At 43.0% G+C, this 23,979-nt stretch overlaps 1 protein-coding gene across 1 annotated transcript in view; it reads right to left on the reverse strand.

The window, feature by feature from the left end:
• Window positions 1-23,979, reverse strand: part of NRP1 (neuropilin 1) — a 175,720-nt gene that overhangs the window by 99,372 nt on the left and 52,369 nt on the right. Inside the window, exons 3-4 of the mRNA XM_056857120.1 lie at window positions 14,431-14,612; window positions 6,605-6,832 (exon numbers count right to left, since the gene is read on the reverse strand). Coding sequence (XP_056713098.1) covers window positions 6,605-6,832; window positions 14,431-14,612 — 410 coding nt within the window. The remainder of the gene's footprint in view (window positions 1-6,604; window positions 6,833-14,430; window positions 14,613-23,979) is intronic.

Consider the following 23,979-nt stretch of genomic DNA (forward strand, 5'->3'; position numbering starts at 1 on the left):
AGGAGATCGGCAGCTAATACCTGGAGGTTGGCAACCCTAACAGTATGTGTTGTGTGATGTCTATATGTAACAGGGAAGTTTGGAAGGAAAAGGAAGGGAAGTTTCCTAGCATTGTCTGGCACAATGTTTACTGGGCTGCTTTATAGGGTCTCCCCAAACCACTCAAAGGGTCTCCCAACTTTTATAGGGGCCAGAGGGGCTTGCTGATTTGTGGCTCCCCTTTCCTTTGCCCTTTGCAAAAATGCCTCTGTAGGGTTTTGTGCAAAGCTCGCAACCGACTAATTGGCATTCTGTCGTTACCATTGTGTTTCCCCCACACACACTTCTGTCCGATGGGCAAACATCTGTGCCTTTTCTCCTTTCCATTAGGTTCTTTGATCGCTGCAACCATTGACCTTAATGAGGAAGAGAAAAGAAGCCATGGCCATACCAGACTATGGCACTTATTCTGAGCAACCCCCCCCCCCACATTTCCTGCAAGGAAGCTTCCTTTGAGACAGCCAACAGAAGGGAATTTGTTTTAAGCAGATGCACATTTTTTAAATCCAAGTGTGACCCACAGATTTATAATTTTTTAAAAAAATATATTTGTAATTTTAAATTTTGGTTCTTGGGAAGATTGCCTCTAGATATCGCAGTGGTATTCTCGTTTCTGTGTAAAAACAAACAAACCCAGCAGGTGAAAGTTTTGTTGAGAATATGATATAAAGATATATAGAATTTTCTTACACAACTTGTAATGCTTTGCCTACTGAGCTAATGCAATATTTATTTGACCTGAACTGGATGAAACAGAGGTTTTTAGTTTTACCTATATAAATACAGAACATACTTAGACTTCTCTCTTTTTATTTTCAATTTCAGGCTTCCAGACCTGAGAATGACAATAAATTACTTAATAATGTGTAAAAGGCACCCACACTAAATTGTTCACTGTGCAGAAAACATCTTGACCAATAATTCACCCGGTTATATGACTACCTGCTTAGCTAGAAAGTGTCAGTCTTCCCTGAAAGCTCCTATTAATCTTTCTTTGCCTTGTAATTTGCAAGCTACGGGTCAAATGGATTTCAACATAGCAAATTTACTCTTGGCTGCTTAAATTGGAATTATAGAGTGGCTGGAACTCATTTGAAGTTACTGATAGAAAGTATTGTATTTCACAACTCACAATATTTGGAATTGTTCCGACAGAATCAGTCCAACATCGGATGATTAAGAGAGATTCTGAACTTTTTTTCCAACAAAAAAACAACAACCGTCTAAGGGATTAAAATCATGGCAAGAATAATTACATGGAACCCCCCCCCCCGCCAAAAATACTGTTTCTGTTTTTCATCGTTCTTTCTGACTGAGAGAATTCATTAGCTAACTATTTTCAATGAACATTAAAAGCACAGGATGTAAGACAGCTAGAGGTAAGCTCCATTGATTTCAATGCAGATTTATACACATGCTTACTTTCTCCACTGAAATCAGTCAATGGAAGCGCTTATGTGAGCATACAGTTTTGTGTGTGCATAGGACCAATGGTCTACTAAGGTCAGTATTGTCTACTATGATTGGCAGCACAGTTCTGAAGACTCTCAGGTCCGGGTCTTTTACGTCACCTATTATTGGATCCTTTAAATTGGAAATGCCAAGGTCTGAACCTGGGATCTTGTTCATGCAAAGCGGAAGCTCTACCCATGAGCTAGGGCCCCACCCTAGTGAATTCTACGGTACTACTAAAATCTTCAAAGCATGCACTTTTCTTCCTAGCCTCTGAACAAGGCACGTTTCCTTTAACAGCCCACTCTCTGTGCAAATATTGTGTGTGTGTGTAAAGTGCCGTCAAGTCGCAGCCGACTTATGGCGACCTCTTTTGGTGTTTTCATGCCAAGAGACTAACAGAGGTGGTTTGCCAGTGCCTTCCTCTGCACAGTAACCCTGGTATTCCCTGAAGGTGTCCCATCCAAATACTAACCAGGGCTGACCCTGCTTAGCTTCTGAGATCTGACGAGATCAGGCTAGCCTGGGCCATCCAGGTCAGGGTGTGCAAATATTAGCAGATGATAATGATAATTTTGCCCTGACCTGGATGGCCCAGGCTAGCCCAGTCTCATCAAATCTTGGAAGCTAAGCAGGGTCAGCCTTGGTTAGTATTTGGATGGAAGACCACCAAGGAAGTCCAGGGGCGCTACGCAGAAGCAGGCAATGGGAAACCACCACTGGACGTCTCTTGCCTTGAACACCTTACAGGGTCGCCATAATTCAGCTGCAACTTGACAGCACTTCCCACCACCAATGGAAATGCTTGACCTGTTGGGTGCGGTGGATCAAGCTGCTGTTGAAGGCCCATGTTGAAGGCACAGACCTCCCCCTCTCCCATGCAGTTGGCACCCTTATAATGTGCACACACAAATCTGGAGTAAAAATACTTAATGTATGGGGAAATTAGTGTAAGTCCCTTCAGTACTGATCACAGAGATGATGCTTAGAATCCTATGCAATCATCTTTAAAGTGTTTTTGGGGGCACCAGTGTGCATTCCATAACTGTGATTCAAAGGAGCATTGTGTGATGAATATGCATCATTCATCACTCCATCTCTGTGTGGTGTAGAATGCCCTGGTTTTTTCCTTGAAAGTCATCAATGGTTGGCAGTCAGTCATGCTGTTCTTGCACATAACTTTTGCCTTTGGCAAAAGCATTTTTTTTTAAGTGTCTCCCTTCTACACAGAAAAACTACATTCACAGCTCTTTTTGCTTTACTGGTTACTACAACCTACTGTGTTGCTTTCATTTTCTCCCCCCAAGAGGGGTTCCCCTCTTGTTTCACAGTTGTTTGCAAGATTTATGATTTATTTATTGGACACAGAGCCAAGTTCTAGGAGTGGGTAACAGTACACTAATTGTTCTGCTCTATCCCTTTTTATTCCTAGCCACCGAAAATAAGAATCTCTTAAATGGTTTTCAGAAAACATATACCCTTTTGGCTTTGTACCACTGAAGGTCTTGTGAGACAAAGAATTCCAGAACTGAAAAGTGGCTGTCAAGAGTGCCTCTCTGGCTGTCCTTGCAGATCTGAAGTTAGTACAGAGACCATTCCAGGTCAGTCTTAAAAGCTCATGGTGGTATGTACGGGGTCAAGACGTCTCTTAGAACTGACGAGATCAGGCCAGTTAAAGTTTTGTAGGTGGTTTCTTGAAATTTTTCCGGATTCTTTTTAAACAAGTGGGGTTGTTGTGAGATCTCGGCCCTGAGCCAGGTTTGGGGCTCATCTTGATGACTTCTTTTATACTCCTTTGCAACCCTGCTTGTGCCTCCCTGTACGTGCACATTGGCTCTTACTAGTCTCAAAATATCGTTTTCTACAAAAACAAGTTTAAATTCTCCCAGGTCTAAAACAAACTGAATGAAACTCTGGTCCCTGCACTGAGAAAGTTAGCACTGGAAGGAAAAGGACAATCCCATTACATGACATGTTAGATTTCATAGTCAGAGAGTTGTGGCATGGATTCAGTATGAATTGTCCTTTGAACACTTTGGGAGTGTGCTATATATAGGGTTGCCAGGTCGCTCCTCACCACTGGTGGGAGCTTTGTGGGGGCATGGCTGGCAGGCAAAATCAGGGCGCGCACAACCTGTGTGATGTGCCAACGTCACTTCCAGGTTTACCCAGAAACAACGCAGACACTCTAGCAATCGCCTCTGAAACCCTATGGAAACCATAGATGCTAGAGCATCCAAGTCACACGGGTTACGTGCATGCCGATTGTGGGCCCTTCCCTCCACTGGTCCTATTCCACCCACCGACCAGCTGAGGGTCAGTGAGCAGCCCGGTGGATTGGTGGGCTTTTACCCGCACCCACTGGGCAGTTGGCAAGCCTAGCTACATAAATCCTTATTACAGGGACAGGGATGCAACCGAACACCCCTCCTGAGCTCTAGCAGATGGGCCCAGAGGAAACAGACTGTATCAAGCACATCTCAGGCGTCTTGCTCCCCTCCCCTAACTTTTAAGGGCCTTGCTGGGTAAAAGAGCATCCCCCCTGCTCTTTGATGTTTTCCAGGGCCCAAAGTTGCCCATCCGTCCGTCAGCCGCTTTTGTAAAGAGACCAAGCCCCAGGAGATCTACTTCTTGTGTTCTGTCATCATCATTCTCATTACTATTCCTTGAAATTGACAGTATTCTTATTTCTGTCTCTATCCCAAGCACTGGTTTAGTAGGAAAAGCGTTCTGTTATGTCTTTTGTAATAAATATTAAATAATGACAAACGCTGCAAGATGACATTTCATATGCCTTACACATGTTAAATCAAGCGTGCTTTCAAAAGAACCCATGAAAGAATCTGCCAAGTAAGCAGTTATAGGAATACACGTTTTAACTGTCACAGCCCCGATCTCTACAGTTAAACAAAAGATGTTTTAAATACAAAGTTAGGCTGGAACAATTATAGCACTTTCTTATAATGGCTTCAATCCAGTCATTTTCTTGAACCCAGAAAATTAGTACTTTAGGGGGCAAAAACCTTGACACTAATCCCTTTGAAAATATATTTCAAATAATTTGGCTGATTGGTCTTTTTTTCTCCACACTTCATCTGAAACCAAAAGTTGTACAGGAATTAACACTGGGAAGCCCTGAGCTATGGAGAAAAACCTATTATTAAATTTCCAAGCACAGCTAGAATACTGTTTCAGGACTGTTCTAATAGACAGGTTGAATACTGGATAATCCTTCCCTCATTCCCTTGCCTCTTCCATTGTTATTTACTAAAAGGGGGCGGGGGCCGTGGCTCAGTGGTAGAGCATCTGTCTTGTATGCAGAAGGTAACCGGTTCAATCCCTGACATCTCCAGTTAAAAGGATCTGGCAGTAGGTGAAGTGGGAGGGAAGGCAGTATGGTATAGTTCGATCTTGTCAGATCTTGTAAGCTAAGCAGGGTCAGTACTTGGAAGGGAAACCACTAAAGAAAACTGCAGAGGAAGGGAAACCACTAAAAGAAGACTGCTTTGAAATCCCCCTGCTGGAGTCACTGTAAGTCAGCTGCGACTTTACAGCACTTTAAACACACACAGTTGGTGAAGTGAAAGATCTCCCCCTCAGATCTTGGAGAGCTGCTGCCAGTCAGAGCAGACAATACTTTTTTTTAATTATTTTTATTATTTTCTACAATTCAACAAAAATAAACATATCTCAACAATATATTCAGTTGTAACTACTTGTAACAAAAAAAACCTCATTGCTATTACTGAGAATATGTTATCTATAGTATTCAATGCTATCTGCTATATATGACTTCCCCGCATCTTCTTCAGTCATTAATTCTACTAGTTAACACTTTTGCCCGTCAGAGCAGACAATACTGACCTTGATAGACCAATGAGCTGACTCAGCTGCATGAACGTGTTCAGAGAACAATGATAAGCTATTTTGTCCCCAAAACAAATAAACCAGATTGTACTCTGTACACCCTGAAGGAAGTGCTTGACCCAAGCAAAACCTAGTCCACTAAGCACATAGCAGTAGCAACAAACTAGTGGATGACACCATGAAATCCCTACATACCTCTCCATTAGTGTAGATGCAAAATAAACATTTAAAGTCTGTTAACAGGCAGATCTTACTACAAATGATCAGTAGAAACTCTGTTGAAATCAGTAAGGATATCTATGCACACAAATCTCACAACAGAATTTGGCACAAGGGATACCCCTAGAGTAGAACTGGAGGCTATCAGAAATACAGGGCTGCTCCCTGAAACACAAGCCCTGTGTTGAATTTCTCTACACTAGATAGCATCATGCTGTGATTTTCTATGCCCCTCATCATTGGCGGCGGCTGCTGGTGATGGGGAAATGCTTGATATAATGACAACAGGACACAAGACAATTTGTATTGCACATCACAGAGGGGAAACATAGCAGGGGCTACCATATCTGATGGCATCCCTGAATCTCGTATAACTTTTTATCTGTTTCTTGAATTTATTTACAGCCCGCCTTTCTCACTGAGACTCAGGGCCAATTACAGGATATAAAGCAGTGCAATCAGACAGCAAAAAGAAGCACAGGACACTGCAATAGGACTAGAGAGTACAGAGTGAGAGCCAGAAATAAACGTCAAACTATTAAAACATATTTCACATACAATACATCGAAAAATTACCAAGTATTTTTTATCACTTACTTTTAATAGCCTTTGGTAAAATCAAGCCAGGACCCTTATAAAGGAAGCCCCCTGTGCAAGCACCGGGTCACCATGGGGTGACGTCACATCCTGACGTTTCCTAGGCAGACTATGTTTACGGGGTGGTTTGCCATTGCCTTCTCCAGTTGTCTACACTTTCCCCCAGCAAGCTGGGTACTCATTTTACCAACCTCGGAAGGATGGAAGACTGAGTCAACCTTGAGCTAGCTACCTGAAACCGACTTCCGTTGGGATCGAACTCAGGTCGTGAGCAGAGCTTGGACTGCAATACTGCAGCTTACCACACTGAGCCACGGGGCTCTCAGGACCCTTGTAACATGATATAAATCTATGCCAAATGACAATATGCTCTGTGCAGCATACTGTGGAATTATGGTCCCCTGACACCCAGCTCATTTTCCCCCCTTACCTTCAGCAAATCCATCCCAGATTTCTAATCTGTCATAGCGGCAGAACATTCCTCCTGGAGGATTTGAATCTGGCTCCAGTTCAAAGCTTTCAAATTCCAGTATGATCTCTGACATCTTTGGTGCAAAGATAATGTAAGTGCATTCAAGGCCATTGGGATATTTTTCAGGGAATCCAGGTGATTTGATCACCCCACTCATTGATGTAAAGTTTCTGGAGCATTCTGGTCCTGCGGAAACAAAAGGAACAAATAAAAACAATATGCTGATTTAGCGCTATTCCGGTTAGCTAGAAAACAAATTAGGCCATTTTATCTTTCCAAACCGCAGACTGCCTTTTTAGTGAAACACCTCGCTTTAATCACCATATTAATCATCTGGCTAGCTTGTTCGTGTTATTGATAATTGATATTAAAATGTAATTCACATTTATTCCATGATCTCCAATTTTCAATTTGTAACGGAGTACTTAGGAGAAGGTGGGGAGGGGGGAGAAAAAAGAAAGTGTGCGCCAGCTCCAAAGGGGGGGGGAATTATGACAAAATCATGTGGGAACAATGAAAGTGTGAGCTGCAGAAATCTCGACAGCCCTAGGGAAATAATTATAGCCCCTTCAAGCTTAAATCTTTAAATCTTAAAGTTGACAGCCTTTTATTGGCAAAGTAGAACATTTTTGCAAGAGGAGGGGAGTGAATTCGATAGATGGAGCAGAGGTTTCGGATTCCTAGAGCAGCCGCTCAGTAACTATGCCAGATGTGACCTATGCCTTCTCAACAAACTAGATGTGAAAGGTAATTCGTACTCGTACCAAGGGTGACTGACTGGTTGTGAGCGGTGTTGACACAGGTGCGACAGCAAAGCATCGCTGTTAGTGAAGGCATGATAAACTGTGTTGCTGGAAACCTAACTGATATCAGTGTTGACACAATACTCTCACTCACAACACCAGTTGTGGTGTAGTCTCTGGTGTGCCACAAAATGCCCACATGCAAGAATAAGGGGCACTGCCCACATGTCTTGTCTGGCTGACATCCAGAAAACATCCTCTACTGTTTAACATGTGGCTGATTCTCTTTTTAGCTGAGGGCATTTCTATCTCACAAAGCTTTAATTTTAAGCTTTAGGGGGTTGTTTTTTGAGTTACACAGAACATACTTTATTTGTTCTCATTAGCCAGTCTCACCTTGCTTTGCATGTTGAGAAGGCTTTTGTGTTAGTAGGAATTTTGCTGGAGAAGCAACTGCAACTGTAAATCGGGTACACATTTGAATGGGGAGGTTATCTGTCCCCACTATTAGTGGTCTGACATTCAGGTGAGCGTTGAAATGCAAGTCCGCATCCATATGTTGACGTGTATGCACATTTCATTGACAGTGCAATGCAGAAAGGCTGGTTCTTCATTCAGACATGCACTGAAATGTACATCTGCTTCACACTATGGGCGCTTTCACACATGCCAGATAATGCACTTTCAATCCACTTTCAATGCACTTTGCAGCTGGATTTTACTGTGTGAAACAGCAAAATCCACTTGCAAACGATCATTAAAGTGTTGGGCATATAAGCTTTCAGAAACCTAGCTGGTAATAAACCCAGAATAGTACAAATAAGTTGCACAATACCCTATAGGGATATCGTAGAGGGTGCACCTTCTGAGGATAAGAAGGAGGGGCTAAAACTGAGAGGAGTCAGGAGGTGGGGCTTGTGGCTTCATTAAGCCCCCCCCCTACATTTTCTCCCGTAATTTGAGCACTGGCTTTTAATTTCAATTGGGTGGGCTATTATTACTGCTTTTGCTGCACTTTATCATTTGCAGAGACGCAAAAGCCTTTTCTTGTTTGTCTTCAGAACTTCAGAAAGGAAGTTACTATTATTCTCATTTTACAAATGGGAAACTTGAGTGTGATTCCCAAAGCTTCCTGCTCTATGAATTTTTAGCTGAGTTATCTTCTGCCTTTCTATACTTTCACAATTCCAAAGAGATGCATAGGAAACCAGAAATGGGTATTAGGAGCTTTCTGGATGACTTGTCTGCAAGTTGTGGATATATGAAGCACAATACTATTATGGTTTCATTCTGGGTAGCTCTGAAAATGCAAACGTATCTAGAATAAAGTAATTGTGCCATTTGATGAAATGCTTTGAAAACATGGCCCAGTATTACATCGATTCTATTCTATTCTATTCTATTCTATTCTATTCTATTCGCAAAACCAGAAGTATGCTATTAAATAGCCAAAGGATCCATGAGATGAGGGATTTGCCCATCTTATAAGAAAGAATGTATGAGAATTACATTAAATTACATCTACGGAGCTCAGAATGAATTAATGAGAAAGTCACAAAAACCGCTGTATAAAAATATGGCAGCAGTAGCTAATCTTTTTCTTGTATCAATTGCTAAATCTAATGTGAAGTACAACATATAGGCACCTCCCAGTCCTTGCTGTAGTTTTGCCTCTAGTTTACTAACAGTGCAAATTTATTTCAATAGTCATAGATAGGAATAACTCTGCACTGAATCATGCTGTAAGTCATGGAGCACAAAGCAGCAGAAGAGTGGTATGCAGCAGCGGAAGCCTGAAATCACGCCATATGGGCTTATGGGACTTCTTGCTCCTGACAAGTATACCTTCTGCTAGTTCTAGTATGGCACCTGTGCTACAGGTGGTCATTCATGCTATATGAAATTTCTAGAGATCAAGTTTTCTGACTAAACCGAGGCTATCATACTTTGGCCACTTTATGAAAAGACAAGACTCACTGGAAAAGACAATAATGCTAACAAAAGTTGAAGGCAGCAGGAGAAGAGGGAGACCCAACATGAGATGGATTGACTCTATAAAGGAAGCCACGGCCCTCAATTTGCAAGACCTGGGCAAGGCTGTTAATGATTGTCAATCTCCAGGTGGTAGCTGGAGATCTCCTGGGATTACAACTGATCTCCAGGTGACAGAGATCAGTTCACCCGGAGAAAATGGCCTCTTTTGAAGATGGACTCTATGCCATTATACCCCACTGACGTCCCTCCCCTTCCCAAACCCTGCCCTCCTCAGGCTCCACCCTCAAAATCTCCAGGTATTTCCCAACCCAGAGCTGGCAACCCTATTTGGAAGACATTGATTCATAAGGTCGCCATGAGTCAGAAGCGACTTGACGGCACTTAGCCCACACACAGTTTTCTGACAATGCAATCCTAAACAAGCTTACACCCTTCTAGGCCCCTTGGAGTCAGTGGGTTTAGAAGAGTGTAACTGAATAGAACTGCACTATGAGTTTTGAACTCAGCAGCCTAAAACAATTGATTTTAATGAAGTTTTTTAGTTACAGAGTGTCTAGGTTCAAAATATTGTCGAAGGCTTTCACGGTCAGAGTTCATTGGTTCTTGTAGGTTATCCGGGCTGTGTGACACTGAGAGACACTGTCCTTCAGTGTTACTCCTCTGAAGATGCCTGCCACAGCTGCTGGCGAAACGTCAGGAAAGAAAATACCACGGTCACACAGCCCGGATAACCTACAAGAACCAATGTCTAGGTCCACTTTCCTAGGCCATTGGGTGATGCCTGGAGGTGAAAAAAAACCTGCCATGTCCATTTGCATTGCTTTTTTACACAACATGTATTAGATTCAGATTTTGATTTCCATAACTGTATTAATCTAGTGTTAGCCCAGATGTATTAAAATGTTCAGAAAGAAAGGAAATGTGAAGTCTGTGTTTTCACAGCAACAGCAGTTCTTAGACCTCACGTGCAAGTGTAAATTTTTCTATCCGTGTAAATGAGGATATAATATAAATTTTGATATTACTGTGTAACTGGCATAAAGGTGGGTTAGAATTACTTTGAGAGCTGTAACATTGCATTTCCTGACTTTCATGTGTGTAGATTCTCGTGTTTAATATTGCCTTAATGTAACAAATGCCTTTCGGAGAGATTTAAATGATCACACAAGGAAATAAATGCAAAGGAACTGCTGAGTTGCCACTAAACTATCAAGGAAAAAAGAGCCCCATGGAAAATGTTCACTTTTGCAAACAGCTTGTCTAGCAGCTCTTTCAATACTTCTCCCATTGCAAGAAAGTGCAAGGCTTAATTGGCAAGGCACTGAAATTGCAGTCCCTAAGAGTCTAAATGCTTCTAGGGGAGGGGGTTGTTGTTGTAAAAGGAAAACCTTTGTTCGTACAAAAGTTAACACCCTGGGGGTTTACATTATTCATTAATTATCTAGTTTTGGTTCGAGGGCCCTCCTGGCTTCTGAATGTGCGATTCATCAGTCTGCCTCCAAGTCTAGCTAAAGCTTCTGCCAAAGAGTGATCTCACTACTTACACAGTGGCCAGTTACTCAACAAAGGGTTTGACCACAGGGCAAGGGGCCATTTGCCAGTCTTTCTAATGATGGTCAGCCTTTGTTCTGCTCAGTGGTGTCTTCTGGAGTTGCCTGCATTTAGCCATCTTCACAGAAGCTCCAGTAAGCAGAGTTATACCCTTTTAAGACCAATGACATCAACGGACCTAGAAGGGTGCCACTCTGCTTTGGATGGGATGACCAACCTCCACGTGGGGTCTGGAGTTCTCCTGGAATGACAACTGATTCCAGACTACAGAAATCAGTTCCTAGGGTTGACACCCTCCAGATGAGGTCTGGAGATCTTCTGGAATTACAACTGATCTCCAAACTACAGAGATTAGTTTCCCTGGAGAAAATGGCAGCTTCAGGGAGCAAACTCTATGGTATCCCATAGATTCTAAGTGAAATCCCTCCCTAGCCCCCCCTTACAGGCACTGCCCCCAAATCTCTAGGAATTTCCCAGGTCATTATTGGCAACCCTGTCAGTTTCCTGTCAGAACCCTGTCAGTTCTCAATGGAATCGCATCCCCACTGATCAACCCCCACCCCAAACTCCACCCTCCCCAGGCACCACTCCTACATTTCCAGGAATTTCCAAAGCTGCAGTTGACAAACATAGCTTTGGATGGCACTGCTAGTATGCTAGACACAGTGGCAAGAGGTTTTTACTACCTCAAGCAGCTGTGGCTGCCCCCCACTTACTACCACCACTTGCCTCACTACTGCTGGTGCTGCCATCTCTGAAGGAGATAAACCTCCTTACCTCTTTGCTGCCCCAGCCCACTTTAAAAATGGAGATGTTGCACATACCCTATGGGCTTCCTGAAATCTCAAGAGATTTCTTCCACTCGTGAGAATTGGGCTACTGTTATGATTGCCCTAGCAACGAGCAACCAGAAATGGCCGAACTCTTGTAAGAAAAAAAAATCTCAAAAGAGTTTGGGAACGTGTAGACACAGCTTGCGGTGTGTTTTTAAAGAAGCCCAGGGGATTAAGAAGGTAAGGAATATTATCTCCTCTGGCTCCTGGGCTAAGAGTGAGAGGCAGGCAGCTGGCTGGTGGGTAACAGCAGTGGTACAATTAATTAGACTATGGACTTCATGGTCTCATGGGAGCCCGCCCTACTTCATTATGAGATTTGACTAATTTAAGAGACAGTGATGAAATTTGTTTGGCTGGGAGTATGAGCTTCCCAACTGCTTTTCTTGCTCAGATGGCAAATCTGAACCTGAGGAGAATTTTCTCCTTCTCGGACTCAAATTTATCTACCCCGTTGATGGGGAACGATGCAGTGACAGCTGAGAAAAGGTAAAACACTTGCAGTGTTTTCCCGCCATCTTTCTTTATTCTCCCATTTCCTCCTTCTCCCACTCTGGATATTCTGCATTCTGGACACTGCAGCTCCTCGAATGCCTGATGTTAATTAATTCACAGAATGTACTTGGGGGGTAAGAAAGTGGAGGAATAGAGACACGTGGGGATAAACTGGGGGTGGGTGGGAAACCTTGCTCATTTCTTGCTTCAGCCTGCATTTGGGGACCATCTGCTGTGTCAGGTTGGCTGAGACCCTGGATTTTTGCCCCAAAGAGGGACCTGCTGGCCTCACTGTTAATGGGAGGCTGGCAATGGGTGGGGTGGGAGGTTGCCACCCCCCTATATCTGGTGCTCTTAGAACTCGGGTCATTATAAGATTGGCTGTGACTAGATGTGAAATTGGTACTGGAAGGTTATATTAATTATTGTGCTTCATCTGCCTCCCTCGCAGAAGTGCTTAAAGATGCACCTCTCTGAGCCTCTTAGTCATCTGTTAACCATGTGGACTGAAATGCATTCTGATCCCATAGTCCTCTGCGGGAATGCAGAGCAGACCACATCACTGGACTGCAAAGGTTACCGCATCAATAAAAATGGCAGCGTTATAAATCATTCAACAAATAGTCGGTACTAAGTAAAGATTTTTTTCTGGAGTTTTTTTTTTTTTTAAGAAGAAAAACATACTGATAAAGCATGTCTTGTCACCAGCAGTAAAGGATTTGATTTTGCCAGCAAAGAGCACTTTACCTGATTCTAAGTGAAATCCCTCCCTAGCCCCCCCTTACAGGCCCCGCCCCAAATCTCTAGGAATTTCCAAGGTCATTGTTGGCAACCCTGTCAGTTTTTTTTCAGAACCCTGTCAGTTCTCAATGGAATCGCATCCCCACTGATCAACCCCCACCCCAAATTCCACCCTCCCCAGGCACTTAATTCAGTACTTAATTGTTAAATTAAATTAAATTAAATTAAAAGGAAACTTGGAAAGTCTCAAAGTCAACAAGACTGGTTATGTCTCTAAAGTTAAGCATAAAATTTAAAAGATGTATTCAGCACGAATGTTCAGAATCCTGAATTTCTCTAGTACAGTTTGCCCACAGAGCTGTCACATTTTATGATCGTTATAACAACACTGTGAATTATGAATAAATTCGTAGAGGATAAGTCTACCAACAGATATCACCCATGATGCTAAACAGAACCTCTACAGTCATGACAGCGGTAGTACTGAATACTAGATGCTACAGACAAACAGTAGAAGATATCAAATAACATTGAGCCTTGCCAGAGGCCTGATTTAAGGTATTTTGTCACCCATCACCTCCTGGGCCAGCACTGCTACTGGATGGGTCCAAGCCAAACTCCGGCAATGCTTCCAGGGCTTGGCTTGGACCCATCAAGGAGCAGCGCATGCCACACATGGCTAGGAGCAAGGTAATCTCCAGCAGAGCATTAGCAACCTCCTCATTGAGCTCACCCAAGAAGTCACTCCTACACATGAAGCCAGCTGGGTGGCCTTGGGCTAGTCACAGTTCTCCCTGAACAATCTCAGCCCCACCTACCTCACAAGGTGTCTGTTGTGGGGAGAAGAAGGGAAGGAGATTGTAAGCCAGTTTGATTCTCTTTAAAAGGTAGAGAAAGTCAGCATATAAAAACCAACTCTTCTTCTGCCTTGGCTGGAGAACCAGCCCTGAATCTCACTGGCCACTGCTAGAAGCAGATTATTGAATTAGCTGTTCCCCTGACTTGATTGGGAAAAGCAGTTCTTGTCAGGTTAAGCAAAGAGATGGAGCCTCTCAGGCTAGGCTGATCTTGTCAGATCTTGAAAGTTAAGCAGGGTCGGCCCTAGTTAGTACTTGGATGGGAGACACCAAGGAGGTTCAGTGTTGCTACGCAGAGGCAGGCAATGTAAACCACCTCTGTTCCGCTCTAGCCTTGAAAGCCCTATGGTGTCACCAAAGGTTATCTGTGACTTAATGTCATTTTCCACCACCATAGATTTTAACCTGGGTTTCCCACATTCATGCTCAACACTCCAGCCACTATTTGGTCATAAAGAGGGGTCTTAATTTCTCTAAAAAGCTCAACCGTTAAATTGAAAGATCATAATAATTCATATTTTTATAGTGGGAATTACCATGGCAGAATAGCCACGAACAGATCTGCTTACCTTTTTTGAAAACTTCATAGCGAATGGAAAACCCTGCTCCATGAGTTTCGTAATCGGAGACAAATTTGATGAAGAGGTACGGTCCTGAAGATACCACCGGCTGGGGCGCAATCTTGCCGCAATACTTTCCCCACACTCGCCCGCTGGCATTGTCTCCATCAATCACTTCAACATAATCGTACCTGGTAGATAAATGGAAAAAAGAAAACTTTAAAACTTCCAGGAACGAAAAGAAAGCTAATTAATTTAGGAGCCGCAGCCATGCAGCATACGTAATGAAGAAAAATGCTCGCCTGCTTGGAAGCTGCATTATGCCGAGAGATGTAAGCAAAATGAAATAATTAAAATGGACTACATCATGTCTGTAGACATCATCTGGCAATGTGGAACTATTAGGAAGAATGGCGCCCATTATGCTTACAGACAATGTCAGCTAAAGTAACCAATTAACCAGAAAAAGGAAATCTCATGAGCACAGTTCTGTATTATTAAATTGCATTCCTTTGTCTATAGCAGCATTGTTATCAATACATAATACCCAGTGTGCTTTTCAAACACTAAAGTTCTAGTCTGAATTCTAAAATGGGTTTTTTTTGGCTTTAATTTCTGTACGCAACTCTCCAAACATAAGTCCAAAGAATTGCAAAACGAAGTCCTAAATATTTAATGCTCTTTCCCAGTCCCGCTCTTTTGCTGGTGGCAGTTAGATGGTTACAAATTAAGCTTAGCTAAGCACATGTCTCCTTTTTTGCATTACGTTTCTTATATTCAGACTCGGGGCTATTTTTATCACCAAGCCACACAAGCAATGGCTGGGTGTACCGTGGTCAGCAGGGAACAGTTTTCCCAGCAAAGAGCATCTCGACTTTATGGCAACGGCTTTGCCTTGCTTGGACGCTATGACAGCTGACACCCAGAACAGGCATTCTAAGCGATCACCTTACTAAGTTTTGTAGATATGTGTGTGTATGTATGTTCTCTACTTCTGAGCCACACTGAAAATATAGTTGAGAACAATAAGTTTAAAATTGTCGATACCCTAATTATTAGAGTTTCCAGGTTCCTCTTTGCCACCGGTGGGAGGTTTTGGGGGCGGAGCCTGAGGAGGCCGGGGTTTGGGGAGGGGAGGGACTTCAATGCCATACAGTCCAATTGCCAAAGTGGCCATTTTCTCCAGGTGAACTGATCTCTATTGGCTGGAGATCAGTTGTAATAGCAGGAGATATCCGGCTACCACCTGGAGGTTAGCAACCCTACAATTATATATGTTTTCACTGGAACAAAGCATCTGGTGTAAAATGTAATTTTGATGCCTTTGCTGAGTCTTCCTCTGTGAACTTTCCCCCAAGAGCCTTGTTGTTCAGTGGAAACTCAATGTTTTGCTATTGGTTAGTCCTGCCCTCAGCCCACTAAGAATCCATCAAGAGTTACTCCCCCACCCCAGGGAGGGTGCAACAGAAAAAGAAGTACTTTAGCTTCATGCACTTTATTGAAAAAGCAACCAAATGAACATTTAAAACAAGATGTGTGCTTTTGTTCATTGTGTTGGTTAAGTTTTCTTTTAAAAATACATATCTTTCTGGCAGGACTGAAATGTGGAAGAACGTATTAAAGAACCCATGAAATAGATGTATATCCTAACTCAAAAGATAGGAGATTATTATAACATACGATTGAATTTATGAAACTGCATGGTATCGGGTTACACCACTAATCCATCTAGCCTAGCGCAGTCTTCTCTCACTGGCAACAATTCCCTTCAGCCTTACAAGAGTCTTTCCCAGGTCTGGCACCAGAGACTTTTTAAACTAAGAATGCTGAAGATTGATCTTGGGACCTTATCTATAAAAGCCACATGTTCTACTATTGATCTATAGCCTGTGGCCCCTTCCTTATTGCTTTTGAAAGTGCCTGAATGAGAATGGTAGATAGAAAACTTCTGAGTCAATGGCTTGGATCTAGCAGCATGCAAACGGAAACATGAATAAACTTTGCATACTTCCACTTGCACAAGATCTTGTGCAACAGCTAGTGCTTTCCTCACTACATAACTATAGTGCCCAGTGATTTACTGCACAAGATCTTGTGGAAACACAAGTGGGGATACTATGGGCGAAAACGCATGGTCGCTTTATCCTCCTTTAATCCCTGTTTCAGCCAGGATTCAGCCAGGATCGAGCGCATGCGTTTAGCCTAATGTGCGTTCGATCCTGGCTAAAACAGGGATTTAAGGAGGATAAAGCGACCGTGCGTTTTCGCCCTATGAGTTTGATTGGGTGCTAGCTGCTAGCTACTGCATTCTTTGTCTTGCATTTCCACTTGAGCTAGGTTTTCCAACCTCCAGGTGGTGCCTGGAGATCTCCCGTGATTACAACTGATCTCCAGATGACCAAAGTCACTTTCCCTGGAGAAAATAGCTGCTTTGGAGGATGGACTCTATGGCATTATACCCTGCTGAGACCCCTCCCCTTTCCAAACCCTGCCCTCCCCAGGCTCCACCCCCCAAATCTCCAGGTATTTCCCAATCCAGAGTTGGCAACCCTAACTTGAGCTCTAGCACAAGTGGAATTTTGTGCCAGATCCAGCCCAATGGCTGGAATCCCCAAAACGGCACAATTAGTTCTGCCTACCCAAATATGCTTTGATCTTTTATTCCTCCAATTGTGGTCCTGTATCCCACTCTGTATCATGAGCCACTTATGAAACTCAGGGAATTTCAAATGTAGTTTGTGATATGGCATGGAAGTATACTGTTCAAAGAAAAGGGTCAAAAAACAAACCTTTGGATATGGTGAAAATATATTTTTGGACCATGACTCTTGAAACAAGGCAGATATTCTTCAAAAATGACATCGTAGCTCTGGAAAGCTGAAAAAACTATGCCATTTGGATTTTCTAAAGATATTTTGCTACCTTGAATGAATCCAGGTCAGCTAGACTTAATGAACTACACTTTCAAGTGTCTGCGGAAGTAGCTAGAGAAATGTCAAGTACCACAGGCAGTCATCGGGGAGATGTGAGAGACTTTCAATAGACTGGAGAAGGGCAGCTACACTCTGAGTCCAAATATTCACTTGGAAATTATCCTCTTTGACCTCAATGGAATTTATTTCCAAGTGAGGATCCTTGACCACACAGCAGCTTTAGGTTCTCACCAATTATCCACACACAATACATCAGGGCTAGTGGTTTTTCACACCATTATAGCGGTTAGAAGTGATACTGTTTTCACATCATTCCAAATTAAGCCAGGGACCGTTCCTGGTTAGGGCTCTGCTTCCTCCCTCCCCCCAAGTGATGCTTTATCTCCCCCTCCCCATTACAGGCCATAAATCTTCACATCAGTTATTCTGGACAGATGTCTTATAATGGCTCTCTTCTTTTTCTGCTCCCAGGCCATTGTCCCCTCTCTTTTTGTGCAAAGAAACCCAATCCCACGCAATATAGAGTCTCCACCAGTGGGAGGTTTTGGGGGCAGAAGCTGAGGAGGGTGGGGTTGGGAGGGACTTCAATGCCATAGAGTCCAATTGCCAAAGCAACCATTTTTTTCCAGGTGAATTGATCTCTATTGGCTGGAGATTAGTTGTAATAGCAGGAGATCTCCAGCTAGTACCTGGAGGTTGGCAAACCTACCACACAACATTTGTGTATGTAAGGTCCATAGATGCAGCGAAGGAACACTAACTTGCAGTGTGGAGAAGAGAGAGCATACATATATGAGAGATGCATTATCAAGATCAAACTGAAATAAAATTAAGAAGAAGAGTTGGTTTTTATACCCCACTTTTCTCTACCTTTAGGAGTCTCAAAGCAGCTTACATTCACAGTCCCTTCCTCTCCCCACAACAGACACCCTGTGAGGTGGGTGGGGATGAGAAAGTTCTAAGAGAACTGTGACTAGCCCAAGATCATCCAGCAGGCTTCATGTGGAGCAGTGGGGAAACAAACCCTGTTCACCAGATTAGAGTCTGCCATTCTTAACCACTATGCCATGCTGCCTTTCACCACCCTTAAGTATTTCTGTTAACCCAATCAGGAATGCTCTAACATAAGAAGGATATGGATTGAGACAATCTTTGTACATCTCTTCAAAAAGACAACAATCTAGTTAAATATTGCATTTGAGATCCCTACCACCTTCCAGAAGTCTGAAACTACAAAACTTGGTAAGTCAAATTCAATTGCTTTTATTTATTGCAGTATTTCTAGCCTGTCTTTTACTCAGGCCTCAAGGCAGCTCTCAGCATTTTACAAGCCCCTTCTCTATCTGCAAAATATCAATTTCACTGATATACATCACCTCCCAGGGATCTGCCCTATGTCCAGTAGCATTGTGCATTTTCATTGATGTGTGATGTTGGCCGGGTGGGAATACGCCCTCACATGTATGGATGATAAAAACTAGAAGAAATCTTAGATTTGGTTTGCCATTAATATCAAGATAAACCTGAAAAATGTGGAGTGAAGGTTTGGAACAGGTATACAATGACATAGCTGGAATGCCATTAGATGGCATTTGATTTGTATATATTGTTTGGGGGCCTTTTGGTAATACCCAAGGAGGGGCTGGAATGGTTAACCATCTATTTCTTCGGGCACCATTACATTGCCTTTTAAAATTTATCAAATGGCTTTTCATCCACACAATCGCATTTTCCTTTCATTATTCTATCATAATTGACATTAATAGGTTGTTATTAATTTGTTCGGGAAGCTTCATTCTATGGCTGTGCACACGGAAACATCTGAAATTATATCAATGCATGGGGAACGATTTTAAAATGGCAGTATCGTAAACGACATCTGACAATTTTGAAGAGAGGGAAGGGAAAAATGCCTTTGTGATGACCAGTGCCATCTTTAACAATGCACTTCTGAACTGTCTGTGTCCCATTAGTTATGTTTACATGAGATCCCAGGAGACAATTTCAAAGATGATATCACTAGTTAAAATGGACAGCGAAAGGCTCTCTAAATTAAAAATGACATTACCTCACCGGTTAAAATTGTATGCCAGCTTTGGTATATATCAAGCCGAAAATAAAGCTGACACTGATGGAACTGTAAGCATTAACATATGTGAAATATTGTGCTAACAGCATTTCCCCTTATACATCTGATGTTTTAGTAGCAGTGGATCAGCGCATTAGCTTCACTGTCCCATTTCAAAGGCAAGGAAACCAAAAGAGGAAATGTTCACTTTGGGACAGTTTCACAGATGTTTGATGAGGTTAAGATGGCCAGCAACGAAAGTTAGAAAGAAGGATTCAGGCTCTTAATCACTTTCCATTTTAAAAATATATATTCTGAACTGAGATTCCCCCCCCCCCTCCAACTGCATCATGCCTTAGAAAATAGAAGGAATGCTCTTTTCAGCATTTGACGTAGAGCGGTTGTATTTCACAGGAGCACTCTTGCACCTTCTTGGATTGCTGATTGTTTATGAAGACATCCTTTCTCCAAATTGGGAAATATTTATTGAGAAGTTAGCTAAAAGGAACAAGGATCACAGCTGCTTCTTACATTTAGCTGTTGGATACACAAGCCAGCTGAAGTGAAATCGCTAGGATTTAAGCTGCTTAAACCCTGACCTGGATGGCCCAGGCTAGCCTGATCTCAGCAAGTCTTGGAAGCTAAGCAGAGTTGGCCCGGGTTAATACTCGGACAGGAGACCACCAAGGAAGTCCAGAGTTGCTATGCAGAGGCAGGCAATGGCAAAATACCTCTGAATATCTCCTGCCTTGAAAATCATACAGGGTTGCCATAAGTCACCTGCAACTTGATGGCACTTCCCACTACCAAACTGATAGAGCAGTTCAAAACTAATGCTTTGAGAATAAGGCTTGAGTGGATCAATGATGCATGTGCTGCCTGAACCCCCATCTCTCTCAGCCTGTAGTCGTAACACTGTTGCTCACCACAGTTCCAGAAGCGTCACTATGAAGTGGGAAATATGGGCTTCAAGCAAGTGCCAGACCAGTTCAAGCACATGCCAAATTCCCCACCAGTCCACGATGCCAACACGCCAGTCTGGTCATAGGTTTTGCACAATCTGCTAAGAATTTGGCACCTGGCCCTATGTCAGGGCTTCTCAACAATTTCCCTCATACAATTTCCCTGATTCTCTGCTCAGAATCACGACTTGGTGCAGGTATACAGAACCAGGATCAGAATTTCATTCAGGACCAGGATTTGGATTCTGGCTCTGCATTTCAGTATGATCCATAACACGAGTTGGAATCAGACCTCACGTAAAACGAGCCTGGCTCCAATTAATTTTCAGAGGCTTTAACAGTTGGCCTACATATATGCCTCCTGCCCCAACAGCACCTAGGTCAATTTTAGCTGACAAGTATCCTATGGGCACTTAGGGTCTGGCTTTGGAGAATGTGCATGGGAAAGGTAGGTTTTGACTACTGCAATAGACCTGGGGCGTTTAAGTTTCCAGTGACATCACTGGAAGTGACATCATTGTGACAGCATAGCACTCTAGGGTTCACCAGAAACTACGGTTTTGCCATAGAGTGTGTGGTGAATCCTAGAGTGTTATATCAATGTAATGCAATAACTTCCAGGTTCGCCCTGGAAGTGGCATCAGGTTGTCAAAGCAGCAGCAATTTTTGCCTCCTTACCCTCCCCACCCCACAGCAGAGGTTGGGGGCAGCTGCTTGACAGTCTCCTCTTAAAGCTAAAACAGGAGACCTGGCAGCCCTAGGCATAGAGACTTGATCAGCAGTGATGATCAGTGGTAGGAACTCCATTGTAATACAGTGGGAATCCACTAGGTTTTTTTTTAATTCGACCCTCCATTCTTTAAGTCCTTTCAAGAATAGACACTTTTCAGAATCTCACTGTAATAAATATAAATGTGTCTAAGTGAACGTGCAGTTATGTTTCACTTAGCAGCTGCTTATGCTGAATGTGTTCTATTGTACTTGCTAATTTTACTCGGGGCCTGTTTTACTCAATAGAATCTGCCTTGCCTAGTTAGGAACACAGCCTTGCGTAAGAGTATTATTGAATAAGTTATATGGACTAGCATTGCCACTTATTTACAGGAAGTTGCCACAAAACACCCGGCTGTTTCACCACAACCACAAAGTAAACTGAGATGCTTCTTCTCAGTTTACTTCTCAGTAGAAATAGCCAATTTGTGTGTTTTTTTTTTTACAGACTGTAAAACATGCGCTCTACTTTACAACAAATTTCGATCTACTCTGAATGACTTGTTGCGTCACAAATTCTGAGACAGCCACATGGCAATTTTTAGCTGTAGGTGAGAAATTTTTTAGAACACAGCCAATAGTCTATGATCTTCACACCATAAACTTTGCATCTGGGAATTACAAGCGATGAAGTAAATACAACAACATTAGGGACGGATTTGGAAAAAACAACTTTTATACAAAGGGGTTTGTTTTAAGACTCTGAAAATGAGCGCAATCATATGGGTTCCTGCACGAAGAGCCCCTGTCATTTTAGCACTTCTTTTAAAACAACACCAGGGACTAAAGTAGGGTTGCCAACCTCCAGGTACTAGCTGGAGATCTCCTGCTATTACAACTGATCTCCAGCCAATTGAGATCAGTTCACCTGGAGAAAATGGCTGCTTTGGCAATTGGACTCTATGGCATTGAAGTCCCTCCCCTCCCCAAACCCCGCCCTCTTCGGGCTCCGCCCCCCAAAACCTACTGTCAGTTGTGAAGAGGGACTTGGCAACCCTAGACTAAAGTGTAGTCGTTCTTTTTAAAGTTGAAGCATGTAAGGTTGCAACTTGCAAACGGCATCCGCTGCTGAGGAAGCTAAGGAAAGCAGCTTGCCTATCCCCCTGGAATCGGTACCAGTTCCACTCCATAAGTTTGTCATTATAAAATGCTGTGCCAGGGATGCAGTTGGCACACTGGCATTCATTCCTCTAAGGAGACCAAATGTGTCACTTCAGCAGCACATCCAGACTGGATTGGCACGCATCCCAGGATGCTGAGCTTGCAACGGCGGCTCTCCCAGCCAGCAAATCATTGCTCTGTTATTGCTATCAGTGGCAGGGCAAATATTTTTACAACATTATAGCTCTACAGGGTCTAGAGCGTGGCTATCTGGACGCGGAGACGTTGCCAAGCGCTGCTGAAAAGCTCTGAGTTATAAACAGTGGTGGTATTTGAGGAAATGGGAGAAACAAAATATGACTACTTGTGGCTTGCGTTTGGGCACATGCCCAGATTATGGTAAATAAATATACCCCCACAATCACTTCTGCTCTCACTCTCTTCTCCTGAGAGTTCTCATTTCCACACTACTGAAATGCTCCATGCCTTTCAGGCAGGCCGCGCTTGGCTCCCTGTTCCATGGGAAGTGACTCAAGGGCAACATGAAGATCTCCCCCCCGCCTTTTTCCAATTCCATAAACAGGGGCTGAACATGCTGTTACTAGACAGTCCTGATTTTATGGTTCAGTAAAACAATGTCTGAGAAGGATTCCCACTAGAATTATGAAAGAACCCAGATTTCCTCTGAAGGATTCTTATATGAGGATTGCAAAAAAGATCAGTTTTTGTTCGGAAAGCAGTGAGTTATGGCTTCAAAAGAGGGGGAAAGGGTAGGCGACAGCCATGAAAAAGAAAGAGGGGTGTGAATTGTAACACGGGACAGAGGTCTGGGAGAATTCCACACACCCCAGGTTCAAATAAGCATTTACGGTGATTTGCTTGTGTCTGTTTTTGTCTTCGGAATATGCTAGGGACCTCATAAACACATCATTGCCAGCTTGGCCATTGGAAGGAAAGGAAGCTCTCGACAAAGCATTGCACAGTGGCGGATTGATCTTCTGAACTCATGCTTGTGCAGATTTCCATGTTAATAGTTGGTCAGATGTTAAAGCTTTTGTTCTGAATTCTACGCAGTGTGTGATTATAGGTAAGAATTTTTCTTCCTGTCAAACCCACCATTTGGATGGGTGGACTAATGTACTTGTTGTTGTGTGTTTTCCTTGGGGTATTGCAAGATCTCCCTGTGGACTGATTATACATGTTTTGCTGAAGACACCTGATGGAAGTAACCTGGCTTTACCAGAAAGGGCATAAAAATTGCCAGTTCTCCACGCGTACAAGTTGCTGCTTAGGCGCATGCAAGGAACACAAAAAACCTTTGTTAAGGCTACCTTTTCAAAACAAGACCACATTTGGCTTTCAGGACCAGAGTTACTAGTGTAAGTTTTCACTGCTGTGTCTGACTTCTTTCTGTGCTTTCCCCCGCCGCCCCAAGAAAGCATCTGTAAGACTGCAGAATGAGTTACATTTCAAAGAGTGGATGATACAGGCTGTGTTTATGAAAGAAAGCACACAGTGTTTCAACAAGTGTACTAACATTTGGGACTCCTGTAACAATAGGATGAAGTGCTGAGTTCATTACTCTCATATCTAGAGAAAGAGATCCATAAGATACAGAAGGAAAGACGTCCTGCTTCTACTTCCCTGATAGCCACATGCGCCAATATTGGCTGCTGGGGGATGAATTTATTACTGTTGACATGATGTTGGACTATTTGGATAC

Source organism: Euleptes europaea, chromosome 11, assembly GCF_029931775.1.
Source record: "Euleptes europaea isolate rEulEur1 chromosome 11, rEulEur1.hap1, whole genome shotgun sequence".
Lineage (NCBI taxonomy): Eukaryota > Metazoa > Chordata > Lepidosauria > Squamata > Sphaerodactylidae > Euleptes > Euleptes europaea.